The sequence below is a fragment of the Leopardus geoffroyi genome, chromosome B3, assembly GCF_018350155.1.
Source record: "Leopardus geoffroyi isolate Oge1 chromosome B3, O.geoffroyi_Oge1_pat1.0, whole genome shotgun sequence".
In the NCBI taxonomy this organism is placed as follows: domain Eukaryota; kingdom Metazoa; phylum Chordata; class Mammalia; order Carnivora; family Felidae; genus Leopardus; species Leopardus geoffroyi.
In genome coordinates, this window is record NC_059337.1 from 38,206,244 (window position 1) to 38,225,990 (window position 19,747).

The 19,747-nt window shown below is 40.8% G+C and overlaps 2 protein-coding genes across 8 annotated transcripts in view; one reads left to right on the top strand and one right to left on the bottom strand.

Moving 5' to 3' along the window:
• IQCH (IQ motif containing H) overlaps window positions 1–19,747 on the bottom strand; it is a 211,544-nt gene that overhangs the window by 191,505 nt on the left and 292 nt on the right. For all 7 annotated transcript variants that reach the window (XM_045449327.1, XM_045449326.1, XM_045449328.1 and 4 more), the window contains exons 2-3: window positions 10,725–10,847; window positions 9,481–9,575 (exon numbers count right to left, since the gene is read on the bottom strand). In XM_045449327.1, the coding sequence (XP_045305283.1) occupies window positions 9,481–9,575; window positions 10,725–10,847 (218 nt within the window). The remainder of the gene's footprint in view (window positions 1–9,480; window positions 9,576–10,724; window positions 10,848–19,747) is intronic.
• The window catches only part of AAGAB (alpha and gamma adaptin binding protein), a 115,907-nt gene that overhangs the window by 39,343 nt on the left and 56,817 nt on the right, over window positions 1–19,747 (top strand). Inside the window, exon 3 of the mRNA XM_045449337.1 lies at window positions 11,575–11,696. The gene's annotated coding sequence lies outside the window, so the exon portion shown is untranslated. The remainder of the gene's footprint in view (window positions 1–11,574; window positions 11,697–19,747) is intronic.

Below are 19,747 nucleotides of genomic sequence, written 5' to 3' on the forward strand. Positions count from 1 at the left end.
ACCATATTCCCACCAGAAGACACAGAAAAATCACCTCCTGCTTCTGGCAGGGGGAAGGGAAAAGAAACCACTTCCAACTACTCCCAGAGAGTTCTGTTATTTGTTCTGTTCTCTGTAATGAAGGCCAGCTCTCAAGGAAAATTATTATCTGACCTAAGGAAGGGCAAGTAGCTAACTCCAGGCCCTTCCAGTCTTCCTGTCTCACCTAAGAGGAGGAAATTCCAAGAAAAACTAGTGAAGGTGACAGTTCAGAGGCACAGACCCACTGAAAGACGGAGGCCTGATCAAGGAGTATTGAATGCTTCCCCTCAACACACTTACATCTACAGAGGATTACAGATGAGAGGACTTCGGGCTCAGGCCTATTTAGGAAGAAGTTTCTAGGAAAAATCAAAGACCCCAGGGGAGACAAAAACAAAGACGGTTGAAGAAATGGAAGCCTCAGACGCCTACAGTTACAGCAAACAGTATACAGCACAATTTGTAGCCAGATAAAGACTCATTTACCTCACTTCCTGTTACCCATACATCATGTCCAGCTTTCAAAAAAAAAAAAAAAAAGAAAAAAAAAATGACAAGGCATGCTAAAAGGCAAGGGAAAAAAAAAAGGTTTGAAGAGACAAAGCCAACATCAGAATCAGATATAACAGAGATTTTGGAAGTATCAGACCAGGAATTTAAAATCACTGTGATTAATAAGCTAAGGGCTCTAATAGAAGAAAAAGACAGCATGCAAGAACAGATATTTAATGTAAGCAGAAACCTTGAAACTCAAAGAATATAAAGAAAATGCTAGAAATCAAAACACCATAAGAAATGGAGAATACTTTTGATGGGTTTATTAATAGGACACAACCAAAGAAAGAATCCATGAGCTTGAAAAAATGTCAATAGAAGTTACCCAGACTGAAATGCAAAGAAAAAAAGGACTGAACAAAACAGAACAGAATGTCCAGGAACTGTGACACAATTATAAAAGGTGTCATACACATATATATATATAATGAGAATATCAGAAAAAGAAAGAAGAAAGGAGCGGAAGACATATTTGAGTAATGATGGCTGAGAATTTTCCAAAATTAATGACAGACACTAAACCACAGATCCAGAGAGTTCAGAGAATACCAAGCTAGGATAAATCCTGAAAAACTATACCTAGGCATATCCTATTCAAACTATGAAAAACTAAGAGCAAACAGAAAATCTCGAAAGAAGACAAAAGAAATCCCAGCTTTACCTATAGAAGAGAGGTATAAATTGTATCAGACGTCCCTTCATAAGCCATGCAAGCAAGAAAGCAGGGTGAAATATTTGAAGTGTGGAAAGAATAAAACACACCAACCTGGAATTCTGTATCTAAGTAAAATTATCCTTCAAAAACAAAGGGGAAATAAAGATCTCCTCAGATAGATGAACACTAAGGGAATTCGTCACCAGAGTCTTGCAAGAAATGTCACCAGAAGCTCTTCGGAGAGAAGGAAAATGATACAGGTTGGATGATAGGATACATAAAGCAGAAAGAAAATCCAGGGGCCTCACCATATGTCCTTCCTTGGGTCCCAGGGCCCCCTAACTGGTCTGACTTCTTTCTAAGTCCTCCTAAACTTCTTTTATAATAACGTCCAGGATTTTTAGCTGTATTTATCAGAAGGAATAGGGAGAAGTATGTCTACACCATCTTCTTAGAAGTGAAACTCTCTTCATGGATTTCCTTAAAAAACTATTTTTAAATGTTTATTTTGAGAGAGAGAGAACCAGTGAGTAGGGAAGGTGCAGAGAGAGGGAGAGAGAGAGAATCCCAAGCAGGCTCCACACTGTCCGCGCAGAGACCAACGTGGGGCTCAAATCCAAAAATCGTGAGATCAGGACCCGAATCAAAACCAAGAGTCTGACGCTTAACTGACTGAGCCACCCAGGTGTCCCTCTATTTGTGTATTTCTTATCAATCTTTTTACCTCTCTTTATTATGTATTTAGAAGTGAATTTGAATTGAGATATAATTTTGCATCCTGCTTTCTTCCCCCTCAACATATACTGTGAGAATTTTTCCATGTCATTAAATTTCTTGGATAATATCAGTTTTAATAGCTATGTAATACACACATAGATGTGTTATCGATTTTTAAAAAAAAAACTTAATGTCCATTTATTTTTGAGAGACAGACACAGAGTGGGAGCAGGGGAGGGGCAGCGAGAGATAGGGAGACACAGAATCCAAAGCAGGCTCCAGGCTCTGAGCTGTCTCCAGCACAGAGGCTGATATGGGGCTCGAACCCACGAACTGTGAGATCATGACCAGAGCCAAAGTTGGTCACTTAACAAATTGAGCCACCCGGGAGCCCCAGATGTGTTAGAGATTTAATCATGCTTTTACTATTAACATTTAAGGTTGTTTCCACATTTATTGGTATTAAATAGAACACTGAAATTAACAAACATACACAGATACATGTCTCTCTCTTTTCATTTCCCAGGACAAATTCCTAGAAGTACAACCACTAAATTAAAAAAATGAATTAAAAAGCTTCTCGCACATGTTGAGAAGCTGCCTTTTAGAACTTCGTGCCAACTTACACCTTTAGTGGTAAAACAAAAGTATGCCCGTCCTACTGCTATCTCATCAGCACTGATTATTAGAATGGTTTAAATGATTTGTTGTGCTAATTTGTAAGGAAAAAACAGTAATATATTGTTTAATTTGCATTTCTCTGGCTTACCAGTGAGATTGAACATTTTTCACGTTTACTGGTTATTTGCATTTCTATCTCTGTGAGTAGTTTGTTGTCCTCTGTCAACTTTTTTTTTTTGTATTGGCATGAATACTTTTTAAAAATTTTTTAAGAGAATGTTAGCAATTTTTGTGTCATGGCTGTTGCAAACGTTTTTCTGGTTATTCATTTTCTGATGCTTTTTAAAAAAATTTATTTTTTACTAAAAATTTTTTTTAAGTTTTTAAATTTATTTTTGAGAGACAGAGCGCACAAGCAGGAGAGGGGCAGAGAGAGACAGGGAGACACAGAATCCGAAGCAGGCTCCAGGCTCTGAGCTGTCTCCAGCACAGAGCCTGATACGGGGCTCGAACCCACGAACCGTGAGATCATGACCTGAGCTGAAGTTGGATGCTCAACTGGCTGAGCCACCCAGCTGCCCCTGTTTAAAAAAATGTTTGACCCACAGAGAAATGGAAAGACCAGTTAGCATCCAAATACCTTTCATGTAGATTACCAAGTGTTACCATCTTGTTCCCTGTGCTTCACCTCTGTATGACCAGGATGTAGTAGTCATAGTCTATACAAGTGGGATTTGTGTACTGCCGTGTAACAACCCAGAATGGATGGGCTCCAGGATGCTTCATTTACCGAGGGAAATGTACCTTCTAATGTACGCTGGCCGTGTAATACAAACCTCTTCTTTCTCTCTCACTGCTTCTCACCATCATCTATTTGCTTTGTTCTTGTCTCCCCTTCTCAAACACTGGCACAACAGACTATAAAATGAAGATCTCTGTGCGGTTCTGAGAGTGTTGGTACAGATGGTAGTCACCCTCCCAGTGTCAATGAGCAAAGCGAAGTCGTTAAGAGCAGTGTGAGCAGATATTACGAGCAATAAAATCCATGAAAGCCAATCATGTGAGAGGAAGAACCACACTTTGACATAGAAGAATCACTGCCAAAGTGGGGATAGTGGTGAAACATATTTGGAAAACAATACAGAAGCTTTTTTTTAGCTCTTTGGAGAAAATATGCCACTTTGGATAATGTCCTCATCATTGTTTTCTGAACGACTGCTAAGAAAATCTTGCATTTGGGGGCCACCCATTGTTAGCACTCTGTGTCCCTACCGGTTTTTGTTTCTACTGGACACAATGACCAGATTTTCCCTTCTTGCTAAAATGTAAACCATCTTTTGTGAAAATTAGGCTTCTTGGTTTCCAGGAAGCCACGGCGTGGGAGAGTGCTCCATTGCACACATGTGACCAGACTCAAGTCTGGGCCTCACCATCAACGACCAGTGTGACCTGGGATGGCTGTGATCCTCAGCATGCACATTTTTAAAAGGAAAGGATAAACATCTGCCTCATGGGGTAAAACAAAGTCCTTTGCAAACTGTCAAGTGTTAGGAAAATTGTGACCACAAGATGAAATTCGCACTGATAGTGAAAATGAAGATGATGGCTATTGTATCTGGTCTGTTCTAAGTCATTTTTAAGGTATATCCCGGGACAATAGTCATTTGGAATAAACTCTCCCAATTTCCTGGGTTTCCATAGTTAAAATGAAGCCCCAAATATCGGAACAATGTTGATTCTCAGTTACTCATAGCAACTGTGCTTGCCGTCCAAGGAGCAACAGAGATGCACAGTTCTGATTAAATGGCACCCCTTTCAGAAGGAGTTGCTGGTCTGGACTCCTGGCCTCTGACACTGCACCAGACTCACAGTTTAAGTGGACAGTGACAGTCCTACCAGCATGACTCCCAGGTGCCACGCTGGGCTCATTCCTAGTGCAAGAGGCTTACTCCAACCCTTCAGAGCAATGGGGTAGCTGAATTTCCAGGACTAGGCCCTTGACCAGACAGAGGCAGGCCCTCTCAGTGGCCAAGGAATACTGATTCCAGGGAGCTATGCTTGTCCTGGGATTCCAAGCACAAATTAATCTGCATTTGGGATGCCAAGGGTGTTTGTTAAAATGCAAATTCCAGGACCATCTGGGAGCCAGTGAAACCAAAGTTTAAGAACCATCATTCTAGCCCCGTGGCCTCTCAAACAGGATGTCCACATCCCAGGCAATCCATAAAATAATGCCGTTGGTTGTGTGATGAGAACATAAGAACTTTTTTTTTTACACATCAAATAAGAAATATAGAAAATAAGAAATTACTGTGTGCTACCATTTAATATTCAGCTTGTCCCTGGATCCCTCATGTGGTCATGTCACCTGCGGTTCTGGAGGCCTTCTGGGAGCGGGGACTCCAAACCACAAAGGCACGAACGGTGGGGTCTGCACTGGTACACATTTTTTCACAGCGTTAGAATACACTGTAGTTTACTCATGAAGTGGGTTTATGGGTTCTATTATGTAGTTTTCACTCAAGCCTGAAAAAATGGACGAGTGTCTTAAAGATTCCTGCCAAAAAAACCACCCTGTATCTTGAAGATAATGATAAGGAGCATCAGTGAAAAATAAGAAAATGCCAGAACCGACATGTACTCATGGGGTGAGCTTTTCTTCAGCCACGCTAGAGAGTGCAAATGATGGTAAACCAATCAAATTTATGACAAGTCAGCCAAATCCATCCCCCCCGAAAACTTAAAAGTTATCCAGAAGACTAACTGAAATACAGACTTCCATTCAACCAGCATCTCTGCTGAATCTCCACTAAGCGTAGAATATGTTTCGGGTTATTAGCTACAGCCAGTATAAAGCCATCGTGATTAACAAGATAAAACAACCAGAATATTCTAATTAGTAGCCTTTTTTAGCAAAAGAAGTTTCGTACTGTTAATAAAGTAAAATATTTTAAACTGTTTAATGTTTGTCTCATTTAAATATTTGTCGGTGTATTTTATAGTGTATTCATGCCATATGATAAGTATACAATTTATAAATAAATACATATTATGGATGCATGCCCGAATTTTTAAACTGATGGTCATGGGGGATAAAAGGCCAGGTTCAGCTTGTTCCAGCTCGAAACTATAATAAACTGTCTTCTTCTCTGACCTCCTGATCAGTGTTGAGATAAGTAACCTGTCTCTCAGTGAGTCATGCCATCCATCATGAAAAAAGACCTTCTTACTTGGGTGTTACAAGAACTTTGTCATGGAATCTCAGAAGAAAAATGCAGTGAATTGGCCAGTCACTCCCCCAGGGCATGAGCACCTGAAGGAATCCTGGGTTCTACAAACTGCTTTGCATAGAAAACTCCTAGCAGGATATGAACTCTGAAGCCACATCTATTCACGATGGTCTCGGGGGACACGCCTGCAAGTGCAGAATCTGGTGTGACTATCTACCAGGGAACATTCCCGTCACAGGCAACAGTTCCTGACTGCCCCGGGGTCTCCTGTTTTCCATTTCCGTCTGCTGTTGCTACTTCTTTTCCTCCCTGAGCCACTCCCTGTGACTCACACTTGGACTCCCAGGACCTGCCCCTGGCCTGCTTACTTTAAAGACCCAATTTGGATTTTTCTCCAGTTTTTGACCTGGTTCCTTGCATTTCATTTTCAAATTGCATGCTACTTTAGCGCCACAGCTACGATGGATATACTCCCCCAGGCTTGCGAGGCTCATACAAACTTGCCAGGCTCCCATCTTCCTGCCAGGAGGGCCAGTGATTATATTATTGTATTGAATAGGAGAGAAAGGATCCAAGGACTACTTCTGGGAGCCAACTCCATGCCCCAATTAAGGGTGAAGGCTTCCTTCCCTCTTCCAGACCCTAGTAAGGGGCAAGGACACTCCTTGGCAAGAGAGAAGAACTGTAGAAGAAAGGTCTCTGCCCAAATGTTTCTGTTTGATTCTCTGTGGATATAATTGCTACACAGTTTGCTCTTTTCAGCCATCTTAACTTGCATATAGCCCAGACTCTCTGTTCTTTGTCAGGACAGAAGAACAAAGAGAAAGCTGGATACAGGATGGGAGAACTTCATTGGAGTTGGTGACAGACCTCTTTTCCTGTTTTCTCCCCACCCCCTCCATTGTGAGGCTTTCTTATTTGATGTCTGTATGCATAATCATTGGCCGCAGCCTGCTGTCTGTTGGCTGCCATCTACAAAGGCCTCCCACATGGCCTTGTAGGGCTCCTTTGATTTCCAACTAAGCGTCAATATAAGTTGGGAAACTGACCTCCAATATTTTCTTCTCCAAGAACCCCTTTTATTATGTTCCTCCCTTACAGATTCCTTGTTTCAGAAGATTTATATTAACCTATTTTCAAGTCATTTTTTTATTCCCTAATTTAAAAATCAAAGCAATAAAATGACTAAAAACTAGACAGATGAGGGACAGTTGCCTCTACAAGGAATGATGGATGCCTGTGGCATTCCATGTGCAGGAAAGGGAGACTGATACAGTGGTACCCCAAAGCTCTGCTCCCCACTACTGAATGCTGGAACTTGGTTATGTCTGTAGATTGCCATGTTTCCTTGTGCGCTACAGTAAAACCTTGGTTTGCGAGCATAATGTGTTCCAGAAACATGCTTGTAATCCAAAGCACTTATATATCAAAGCGAATTTCCCCATAAAGAACCATGGAAACTTGGATGATTCGTTCCACAACCCAAAAATATTCATAAAGGGGCACCTGAGTGGCTCAGTCAGTTAAGCATGTGACTTCGGTTCAGGTCATGATCTCTCGGTTTGAGCCCCGCATTGGACTCTGTGCTGACGGCTTAGAGCCTGTAGCCTGCTTTGGATTCTGTCTCTCTCTCTTTCTCTCTCTGCCCCTCTCCTCATTCTCTCTTTCTAAAATAAATATTTTAAAACCCACAAAAGTATTCATATAAAAATGTTTACAGTACCCTAATATAATACAAAATAATAAAGAAAACACAAAATATAAAGAAAAATAAACAAATTAACCTGTACTTACCTTTGGAAACCTTCGTGGCTGGTATGAGGGAGACGAGAGAGGAGGGTTATTGTGTAGGACAACTTTCACTATCACTAATGGAATCACTGCTACCTATTGACTCAATGGAATCGTGTGTGTGTGTGCAACATTAACAAGGAACCTATCCAATGACCCTTGCTTTTGCCTCTTTTTGAGGATTTTGTGGAAATGTGACATTGCATTGTCATTAAACAGATTCATTGCTCGCATTAATAGCCTTATTCAGGTGGTGCTTTTCACAAAACTGCACTGTTTCCCACATTTTACACATCTCCCTAATCTCATTTGAAGTGAGGGGTTCCTCGGCCTTTTTCTCCCCTTCCTTTGCAGACAGGATGAAGACGTAGACTTCTCATAAAATCTTCCAGTTTCGGCCACTCACATATCTTATTCGTATTTCTCAATGATTTCCTTCTTAACTTCCACTGTAATCATCTCCTTCTTACCGCCTTTCTTTCCAACCTTTTTCTGCAAGGGGCCATTGTATATGCTCGCATGGATGTTGACTACAGTATAGTATTAATAAACTCCTGTCAGATACTGTATTTAATGTAACTGGCAATAAGGCAGCAGAGGAAAGGGTCTATATCTGCAGGCAGCCTGACCTAGAATGAAGCAAAGCATTTCTAAGCTTACTCTTGTATGGAAAAGCAAAGGACTGTCCACAGGTGCTTTGAAGTGACAAAAAAATACACTAGTGCGTGTTGTGGGCGCCTTCAAGTGTTCTGAAAAATCACTGATTTCTGCCAAACACTGCAGTGTGAGACCAAGCATCCGAGCATGGGAGACGATCACCCACAGTCCCACAGAGAGAGAGAGAGAGAGAGAAGAACCATAAGGTCAGTTGCGATCATGTGACATTCGGCATCACATACTACTCGTATTGCAAGCCATCGCTCATTTATCAAGTTAAAATTTATTAGAAATGTTTGCTTGTCTTGTGGAACACTCATAGAACAAGTTACTTGTGATCCAATGTTTTACCGTATTTCTGAAACTGGACCCTACGGTGCTTGGTACGTGTTTACGATGCAAATAGGGCCACAAGGTTTTTAAGCTTAGCACAAAACCTTACTCTATATACACTCAAATTCAGGAAGCCTACCTGTAAGAGGGTCCAAAGTGAGGCAAGACAATTTAACTCAAGTCTAATTTTAATAAATCATCTCTTAGGATGTATTACATTATGAATATTTCAAGCAAGTTTCATTATTTTTGTTTTATTTACCCTGGATACCAAAATCACCTTAACAATAAAGTACCTCTTACATGCTAAAAACTGTGAAGAAAGTGCAATGTGATCTTAATAGCGTAAAAACAGACTTGCATTAAAATACCTCCTTTAGAGGGGCGCCTGGGTGGCGCAGTCGGTTGAGCGTCCGACTTCAGCCAGGTCACGATCTCACGGTCTGGGAGTTCGAGCCCCGCGTCGGGCTCTGGGCTGATGGCTCAGAGCCTGGAGCCTGTTTCCGATTCTGTGTCTCCCTCTCTCTCTGCCCCTCCCCCGTTCATGCTCTGTCTCTCTCTGTCCCAAAAATAAATAAACGTTGAAAAAAAAAAAATTAAAAAAAAAAATACCTCCTTTAGGAGTTGAATTTTGGGTACCTTTTACTAAAGAAAACAGCCAAAACTAGGACCCTGAAACAATTGTCATGGTGTTAAGCATTAGAAGGTAATAAAAGTCACGCAGAATAAACCAAGCCCAAATTCTGCCATTAACTTCTTTTGCGAAACTACTGAAAGTAGAATGGATATGAACAAAGCCAAGAAGATTTTGTCTTTATGGTCACCTGACCTGAGTGGGAAAGATTTTTTTTAAATTGTACTTATTTTGTCCCCCCCCCCCTCCATGGGTATTTTACTTACCATTTGGAAGCATGAGGAGAATATAAACTATCATCATTAATAGGAGTCGTTAACACATGATGGTTTACAACATTTAAATACTTCTCGATGTGAATCTGTTACAGAAAAGTGAAAGTTTAGGCTATTAGACTGGACTTAAGATACTCAGCTAATTTACTTTACTTCATTAGGGTAACACTCTGAATTGTGTGATTAAGCCAAAAGACACAACACGCTATGTGTTTATTACATGCCTAAGGTATCATTGGGCATCTCAGGGCTAAATGACTTTAACTGTCCCAAAAAAGCGTAATAAACAATTGAGACTCAAAGCTTGAGTGACCTGTAGTGCTCTTCACAAATTAAACCATGCACGATAGTCAGTAAATCGCTAAGCCAGGTAAGCTTACTAGGCAAGACAGACACGGAGTAATCTTTCCCTTATAGGGACTTCAAGCCAGCAGCCGAAGAAAGAATTTGGCCCTTAGGTTACAGATCATTTAAAATGGCCAACCCGAAAACTCCAGCTGGGTACAGCCCTGTCACCATCAGGTCATATAGGACAATGGTGTGCCAGTTTGATGAGGCAACAAAAACACACCACATCTCCCACGGCCTCTGGAGCTGAGCTGTGAAGCTGACAGCTCGTTAGAATGAAAGGCTGAGACCAGAGCAGGGACAATGACAGTTAGAGGTCTCAAAGATGGAGATGGTCCTTATTTGGGCGCATGTGCTAAGAGATTTTTGTTTTATAAATATAATGATGAAGTCCCTATGTACTGTATTTCTGTTCCAACAGTGGTACATCTCTTTAGTTGTACCGACTGGCTTACAATATCACAAAAATGACTAATCTCAAAATACTTAAGCTAGCAGGGAAAAATACACTCTTGTTCTTTAGAATCTCAGTGAATCTGATAGAAACTCGCTGCAGGCATTGGTATGAATTCTTTTTTGTCTGGCATGTTGTTGGCCGACTAATAGTTATTTTTAAAATTCTTAATTCTTTTTATCGAATCACGTGTTAGGGATTGTCACTGCATGATCTTACATTCCCAACACCTTAACTACTTTGATTTGCATCCTGGCACATTTCACAATCAGTTAATCATCATTTTAATGACAGGAACAGAATAAGAAAGCTGATGACCAGTCTAAATCCACCTCTGTTACGGAATTACACAGGGTCCTGTGAGAACCACAGTTCTTTTCTCCTAGAGGAATCTCCTTCCAGCACTTTATTTAATATCTAAAGCTCTACTTACTTTTAACCCCATTTCAGTCCTTTTGATTGCGGTTTCAAGATTCTGAATGTCTAGAGTCTCTCCCTTTTCCTCAAGCGGGAAATTTGTTAATTTCTCCTTTAACTGATAAAGGTCTTCATGGACCTATAGGTTTAAATAATATAAACTATTGAAAGAATACATACAGAGTTCACCTAAAACATTCATTTTTTTTTAATGTTTATTTTTGAGAGCGAGCGAGCACACATGTGCGCGAGCAGGGGAGGGGCAGAGACAGACGGAGACAGCGGATCTGAAGCAGGCTCCGTGCTGACAGCAGAGAGCCCGATGTGGGGCTTGAACTCACGAACCATGAGATCATGACCTGAGCCAAAGTCGGACACTTAACCAACCGAGCCACCCAGGTACCCCCAATTATTTATTTTATTATTAAAAAGTTTTTAATGTTTATTTTTGAGAAAGAGAGAGACACAGCATGAGCAGGGGAGGGTCAGAGCAGGGGAGGGAGACACCGAATCTGAAGCAGGCTCCAGGTTCTGAGTTGTCAGCACAGTGCCCGACACCAGGCTCGAACTCATGAACCGCGAGACCATGACCTGAGCTGAAGGCGGAAGCTTAACGGACTGAGCCACCCACACGCCCCTGCAGTTATTTATTTTAAAGATTTATTTTAGATAAAATTATTTATTTTTAAAGATTTTCAATTTTCTTGAATTGCTGGGGATAATCAGGTAGATTTTATGATGTTCCTTGGAAAGAGCTGTCTTCATGGTTCTGAGATACTCTTTATTAGAATGTTTCACTATTGTCTTAAAGATTGAAAAAAAAACTAAGCTTCCATACAATTTTCTATTTTTCCTTCCCCCATTAGAAACAAATCCAAGGGTAAAACTACCACTCGAATGGCTTCTGCTTCTCACCTGGCAACACAGTTGAGTTCACGACTCGTATGAAATTTGCACCAAACTCGGATTCCTACTAATCGGCCAAGAGGTAAGAAAACAGAAAAGTTCTGGCAAAGAGAGGTTCTAGTGAAAGCAGAGCTTTTCAAAAGGGAATTGTAAATAGGTCAACAGGGCCCATTGGTTTTCCGTTCTGGCTGGATCTTCCCCGTTTACTGCTCTGCAGAAGCGGCTCTTTCGGCGTGTGGCCTTGACTCTGTCTTACGTAGTCAGAATTGAAAATGATCCGTGAAGAAAAAGTGGCATACGTTACCACTTCAACATTCTCCTTCAATCTGTATTTTCCTTGGAAACGATGAACACCTGTCTGAGGTCCGCCACCCTCGCGATAAAACGGGTGCTGTGAGATTAGGCATCCCCAGGTTCTCCAAATTCGTATTAGAAACCAAACTTCAATACATAAATACAGATGGCACCAATTATTGTGTGGGCTGCTGCCACAAGAAAAGCATTTTGTTATGCAAATTTATGAACCCAACACCTGTTTCAGCAATAGTGACACCAATAACAATCTGCAGACTGGGTTGCTGAAGGCATTTTGCAGCCGTTACCTTTTCTCTGGTAGTCTAACTGGACATACAGGGTGATCCCAGCCTGTGGTATCGATTACTTTGGAATATTCGCGTGGAGCCAAGGATTCAAAAGATCAGAATTTGCATCTTTTCACTGATGGGCATCACAGTCTGGTAGACACATCTGGTCATTTGTACTCTGCACAAATTGTCATGGAAAGCCTTGAGGGCTCACAGATTGAAATCAGAACACACCTACCGTTTGCTCGTAGGCGCTAAGCTGCAAGCTGGTTTACCGTCGATCGTCTAAAGGCATTTGGAAAGTACAAAGAAGCAGCTCAAGGGCGAGCCTCGCGTCCAGGCCCGCATTTCTTGGTTCATCCTTTGAATGCACTGAATTTCCTTCTTGTAGCTCTAGTGTTTGTAGTATTATTTATAGCTTCACATATCATTCTGTAATGTCTTTCGACAGCTGGTGGGGAATGAAACTGCCCTGGGTTATTTATCATGGAACCAAAGGGCTCTTTTGTTTGTTTGTTTGTTTGTTTAAGTCTTCCCTGTGTGGACAGTTACACTTCTTTCCACGTGACGGCTCTAGTACACAGTAAGGGCAAGTGAACATAATTCCTTGCTCCATCACCAGTCACGTGATGTCCATGCACACCATCACATTTCCCCTGGTTTCTTTACCAAGGGGAAAAAAAAAATTACTCTACTTCATAGAACTGTTGAATAAAACTAAGGCAATGTGTGTGAAATTGAATGAATGTAGGTTTTGGAAGCAGGCAGATATAAACCAGAATCCTATTTCCTCCTTTCCTGAGCTGGACAAAGTTACATAGTTTTTGAGAGCCTTGATGCTTTCATCTATAAAATGGGGATAATTGGCTACCTGTTGGAAGAGTGGCAAGAATAAAATGAGTTAAAGCATGTAGAGTGCTTTGTGCACGGCCAGCCACATAGGACGGCCCTGAACAAATGTTAATCCTCCGCTCCTGCAGGGTAAAACCTAGTGAAGTTCCTTGACGTAACTGGCATTTAGTAAATGTTCCTTGATTTGAATTGCTCTCTTCATCTTCCTCAAGAGTTTTTTTTTTTTTTAATTTTCTTGCTAGATATTTTTTTTCTCCCCTTTCAATAACCACATATCTGTTTGTATGGTAGTTGCAATAGAGACAAACATTGTAGGAAATGTGTCAACCAGACTTGGGTAGGAAGAAAAAAATTATGTTCTAAATCTCTGTTCTTTCTTCAAATGGATCCAATCTATCATATTGAAATTTTACGTGTCCCCCATCATTTCTGTGGTCATCAAATGCATTGCTTTCCGTATATTTCCTACTAGGGGGAAGTTTTTTTCTTCTAAAAAATTTTTTAACAAGACAGAGTGTGAGCAGGGGAAGGACAGAAAGAGGGAGACCCAGAATCTGAAGCAGGCTCCAGACTCTGAGCTGTCAGCACAGAGCCTGACACAGGGCTCGAACTCACAGAAGGAGGAAGATTATTATTTTGACAGTTTGGGGACAGAGCTGCTTAATAAGAAGCCCTTGAGAGATGTAATGCAGTGAAGATTCGCTCTAGCATTTAGAAATCTGGCCACACAACCAGATTCCATGTTGTCAAAAGCAGTTCCATAACTGCATTTTATGTATCTCTGCTAAACATAGGGTTTGGCTGAGTCATTCTCATCATGCTTGCCCACTTGTCCCTTCATTTTATGTTGTTTGTTCCTGGCAAACCAGACGGAGGAGGTGATAAGAAAGACAGTGATGATATCAATTAGTTCCAGTATTTCCAAGGTTGGTGTTTTTGTTTGTTTGCTTGTTTGTTTGTTTGTTGAAAGAGGGAGCATGAGCAGGGGAGGGACAGAAGGGAGAGAGAGAAAAACCTCAAGCAGGGTCCATGTTCCGCATGGAGTCCAATGTGGGGCTCGATCCCATGACCCTGAGATCATGACCGGAGCCAAAATCAAGAGTCGGATGCTCAGCTGACTGAGCCACCCAGGTGCCCCGAGTCAAGAAAACATTTATAAAGATGTTTTAAAAAGATATCAGATGATCATTAGTAAAGTATAAAAACAAAGCTTGTAAGAGTTATTAATAAAAGAAAGCATGCAGGAGGCCTCCCGGACTCAGCACCCCACTTCTCCAAGACTGTTTCACGAACCTGCCGTAACCTGTTTCAGGATCAACGCGCGTGGGATCTATCCCCTTGGGCAAGTTACTTTAGCTCTTCGTACTTTAGTTTCTTCTTCTGTCAACTGGTGCTAAACATGATACCTGCCTAACAGAGTTGTCACTAGGGCTTGAGATAATCTAGAGCTCTCAGTACAGTGTCAAGCTGTCAGTAAAGTTGGCAACTCTCTTAATTATAATGATGATGATTATTACTACAGTTACAGCCTCACTGTTCTGATCAGTTGAGGAAAGATGCAGCTGACACTGTAAAAAGCCTGAATTAGAGACTTAAAAGTGCAAGAAGCAGGTAACAACAGGCTGCCTCGTAGAGCTCTGTGTGGAGATGGTAACCCTATGTCCTGAACCAAAAGTAAGAATGCGGGTTGTGGTTTTGGTACATGATCTGACAACGGGACAGAATATTCACGATCAGAACTATCCTGAGAAATCCAAACATATGAGGCTTGTGTTTTCATAAGTCACACAAAAAGAGCTTATAACTAGAACATTGGTTATGTGTATTTAAAGATTTTTTTCTGAAGTATTTTAGATATTTTATCAACATATTTTATTATTAATTTGCATCATCTATTGTATTTTCCAGATAATAGTACATGTTAGTCCAGCTCGCTTCATTTTTGAAAAGAACATACATTATTGGAGACTGAATTAATGACTAGATCATTATCCAGTCATCCAGGATCAATGGACCCAATCCTGTGCTGGGTAAAATGGGATATCCCAAAAATCCATCTGTAACAGGGAAACAAGACATAACTTATTTGCCCTATAGCATCACCCATAAAGTTTTAGTTAAGAATGGAAAAGTCCCAGGGGTGCCTGGGTGGCTCAGTCGGTTAAGCATCCAACTTTGGCTCAGGTGAGGATCTTGCAGTTGGTGCATTCGAGCCCCGCATTGGGCTCTGTGCTGACAGCTCAGAGCCTGGAGCCTGCTTCAGATTCTGTGTCTCCCTCTCTCTCTCTCTCTCTCTCAAAAATAAATAAACATTAAAAAAAAAAAAGTTTAAGAATGGAGTAGTCCTGGTTAAAAAGACAGGCTGAAATTAATTTTTCCTTTTCTTCCAGTAAAAATCAGGCTAATCTTAAAAAGGCACAGAATGAACAGAAAACTAAGTGATATTAAAAAGCAAGAGACCCTATCTAATATAAACCCACATCTATTGAGTGTTATACATTATATGTTATCTTATATTTTAATTGTTACAAGACTCCTAAGACAGAGTTCATGTTATTATCTTTATTTTATACTTGAGGGAAACTGACGTGTAAAGTGCTTAAGTAGCTTGTGCATGGTAACACAGCTGGTTATTTGATGGAACTACTCAAATCCAGGCAGTGTGAATCCAGAACCTTCATGCCTAACCATTAACCAGTACATGCACTGTATCTACAAATATACAAATGTGTATTTATAAATATACAAAGTTAAAGACTGGTGAAAATTCAGTGGAAAAGGCAGGATTTAAGTATCTAGAGGAGTAAAAAGGGGCAAGGGAAGACTTTATTAAAAAAATTTTTTTTAATGTTTATTTTTGAGAGAGGGAGAGAGAGAGAGTGAGTGAGCATGAGTGGGGGAGAAACAGAGAGAGAGAGGAAGACTCAGAATCCAAAGTGTGAGCTCTGATCTGTCAGCACAGAGCCTGAAGCAGGGCTCGAACTCACGAACCTTGAGATTATGACCTGAGCCAAAATCAAGAGTTGGACACTTAACCAGCTGAGCCACCCAGGTGCCCCGGGAAGACTTTATTTTATACCAGGATTGACAGATTGAAAGGATTTGAGAAGATTGCTTGCATTTTCTATGTATATGGGTCTACCCACAATACACATCTTTGGTCAGTTTCTTTTCCACAATGTGAAATAATAACAGTCCTTAATGGATAGCTTTGTTTTAAGTCTTAAAGGAGTTAAAACACATATAGCATTTAGAACCATGCACAATACCCGACAAATACTATGTAGCTTTGATTACTGTGATTTTTCTTTGAAATCATATTACAGTTTACATTTTAGAATACTATCTAAAGTAGAAGTTCTCAGAACTGAGTGTGCCGTAGTTATGTTAAATTTTTTTTTTTTACATTTATTTATTTTTGAAAGGCGGGGGGGGGGGGGGTGGGAGGGGCAGAGAGAGAAAGAGACAGAGAATCCTAAGCAGGCTCCAGGCTCTGAGCTGCCAGCACAGAGCCCGATGTGGGGCTCAAACCCAGGAACCATGAGTTCATGACCTGAGTTGAAGTCAGACACTTAACCAACTGAACCACCCAGGTGCCCCTAGAGTTATCTGTTATAAGAACAGATCGCTGGGTTGCTCTACGCCCAGAACTCCTGATTTAGTGGGTCTGGAATGGGGACTGAGAATTTGTGTTTCTCCTAAGTTCTCAGCTAGTGCTGAAGATGCTGGTCCTGGGATCGCTCTTTGAGAATCACTGGCCTAAGGGGTTGCTTAATGTTTCTGATTGAGACACAGACCTGTTTAGGGTGAAGCAAGTGGAGATTTGAAGTACCTCTGCTTTTCTGGCAACTGTGTATGTATATATATCATATAAAGTACCTTAAAATTTATAATATATTAATATATAGTTATATAATATAATTTTTATATAATTATAGAAAGAATTTGAATGCCTAGGCTGATAATAAAGGAAGTCCACTTTATGATTAAAAGACATTATGTAGCTTTTTTTTTTTTTTTTTTTTTTTTTTAGAAATTATGTAGCTTTGGACAAACTGGTTCAGTTTAGAGTCAGAAGTGGATCTTATTCAAGCTATGTCTCCTACAGAAGAGAAAACTGAGGCCCAAAGAGGTGAAATGATTAGCCTAAAGTTACCCACCTGGAAGAATGTCATTGCCAGGGTCAGACCTCAGTGTTCTGACTCCCAACATAGTGCTTTCCACTAGAGGTACTGTTGAATAGTAACCTGTTTAAAGGATGTAAGTCACAGCCCCAGGCACAAGTGGAATCCACGCTGCGTGTCTGAGACTAGGGCTGTATGCCCATAAATACTTCAGACGTGGTGAGAAAGTAGGGGAGGTCTTCCTCATTTCTTTGTTATATACGTTTTCTACACATCACCAGGGAGAATTTTATCTGTGTCTAAAGAGCAGCCTGGATATGACTGTTCTGAGCTCTCCTGCTCCATTTTACAATCCAATGATAAAAGATATCAATATTATGATGGTATAGCCTACGTTGATGAAATAGCTACCTCTGGGTCCCCCTCTGAAGTGAAAAGGCTTCTAGCCTTTCAGGCAATACCCTACTCTACACTGTTCTAAACCACAAGGGGGGCAGCCCTGGGAAAGAGAATTATCTCAAGGGAAAGTATGAAATTAGGTGTGAGAATTCTCCCCAGATTCTGGTCTCTTTTTTAGAGATGTTCCAGGTCTGGAGAAATACAGAAAACTAAAGAGTAACAGAACTGTCCCTGTAGTCAACATGAAGTATACTGTAGGCGAAACTGGCTGTTGCAGGGTAGGAATCTCCACGAGCGTTCCTGTTGGAGTCTGTAAATGGGCCCTGGATTTAGAAGGGGTATGTGTAGTAAAGAATCAGCTTTACCCAACAAGAGGTCTGGCCTTTGCCCTTGGATACTGAAAGGTGATCTCTAGGCCCCTCAAGTGTCCTGCTTGATAAGTGTCTTTGCTTCGCGTCTTTGGTTACCAGACAGCCTAACAATGTATTTTTGATGGGGGCCTTGGGTCACACAGTGTCCATTCCAAACTCTAGAGGAACCGGAGACTAAAGGCATTAGTGTGACCTCTGGGACGGGCTGAAGATAAAAGGTCAGAACACGGGCAGTGTGTAATTGAGTCCCAGGAAAAACTCTGGACATCAAAGTCCTAGGTGAGCTTCCCTAGTTGTCAGTACTCCCATATACTGTCACACATCACAGCTTGTAGGAGGTAAAGCCGTGCATGACTCCAAGGGGATAGGATGACTCTGCCCTATGTATGTCTTTCCTTGGCTGACTTTAATTTGTATCCTTTTGGTGTTATAATACTGTAATGGTATTATGGTAAGGATAATGGTATGTAATGGTAACGATAGCACTTTCCTGAATTCTGTTGCTTTAGCAAATTAGCCAGTATGAAGGTGGTCAGGGCCCCCAAATTTGTCGATAGCCGGCCTTACGTGATGTTGATTCTGGGGACTTCTGAACTTAGGCCCATGTAGAAGAGGGAGCAGTTTTGTGGGGACTGGTCCCTCAGACTTTGTAGTTTGGCTAAAGTCATCTAGGATGCTAGTGACAGAGGATGATAAAAGGTGAGGTAAAAAGATTTGGGTATTATTCGTAACGGGAATCTCTATGAAGTTGGCGAGTTTAGGGGTTTGTGTTTTGGAAAAGGTGAATTTAAAGAACTCTCTCCTAGGTGGGAGGTAAGAGACCAATATCCTGGCAGGAAAATCCATTGCAGATCTGAGTATGAGTCAGAATGGAATGAATTTAGGCAAATTACTTCAAGCCTTAGACAAATGGAGCTAAATATAAGTTAAAAGTGATGATTTATGTAGAGATGTTTTTAAAGCTACCATATGTAAACGTGAAAAAACAAAATGCTTTTACCATTTGGGAAAAATCTGAGTGTAATTGTCACAAACTGAGTTATCCTGGAGAAGTTAAGACTTTCTTGATATTTCCCCCCACTCAGGTTAGAAAAAGTTATTTCCTGGAGTTTTTAAAATTTGTCACATTTCTATTCAAGACTTAATTAAACTTGATGGGCAATCCAAGTTATCTTTACTATATTTTCCTGTGTTCCCAAGCTTTTATTTAATTATTTATTTGAGATATAATTGAAATATAACGTTTTATTTCAGGCGTACGACATACTGATTCGATATTTATATTTACTGCGAAATGTCAGAGTAGGTTAACATCCATAACCACACATAGTTACAATTTTTTCTTATAATGAGAACTTTTAACATGTATTCTCTTAGCAACTTTCAAATATAACAGTACAGTATTAACTATAGTCACCATGCTATACATTACATCCCCAGGGCCTAACTTATTTTCAAGATCCTTTTAGATACACAAAATTTAGGTGCATAAGAAAAGTAACATATTTCAACTTCTCCCCAAATTTCTTACCATCTCCCCAAAGTGCCTGATTTGTATTTCCCCTCCCCCATATCATGGGTTCAGATTTTTCAGAATATAACATTTTAAAATGGTGCCTCGGTGTAAGATTGACTTTTTGGAAGTAAAGGTTCTGGGGGTGAGGTGTACGGTCTCGAGAGTTTTACCAGAGGCAGAACGGACGGTCGAGCTTCTGAAGCGCAACCTGCAGGGTGCGGCACGGGAGGCGTGTTAGGCTCTCGGCAGAGGTCCGGGTTGGCATATTTGGGAGTTCTCGAAGGGGC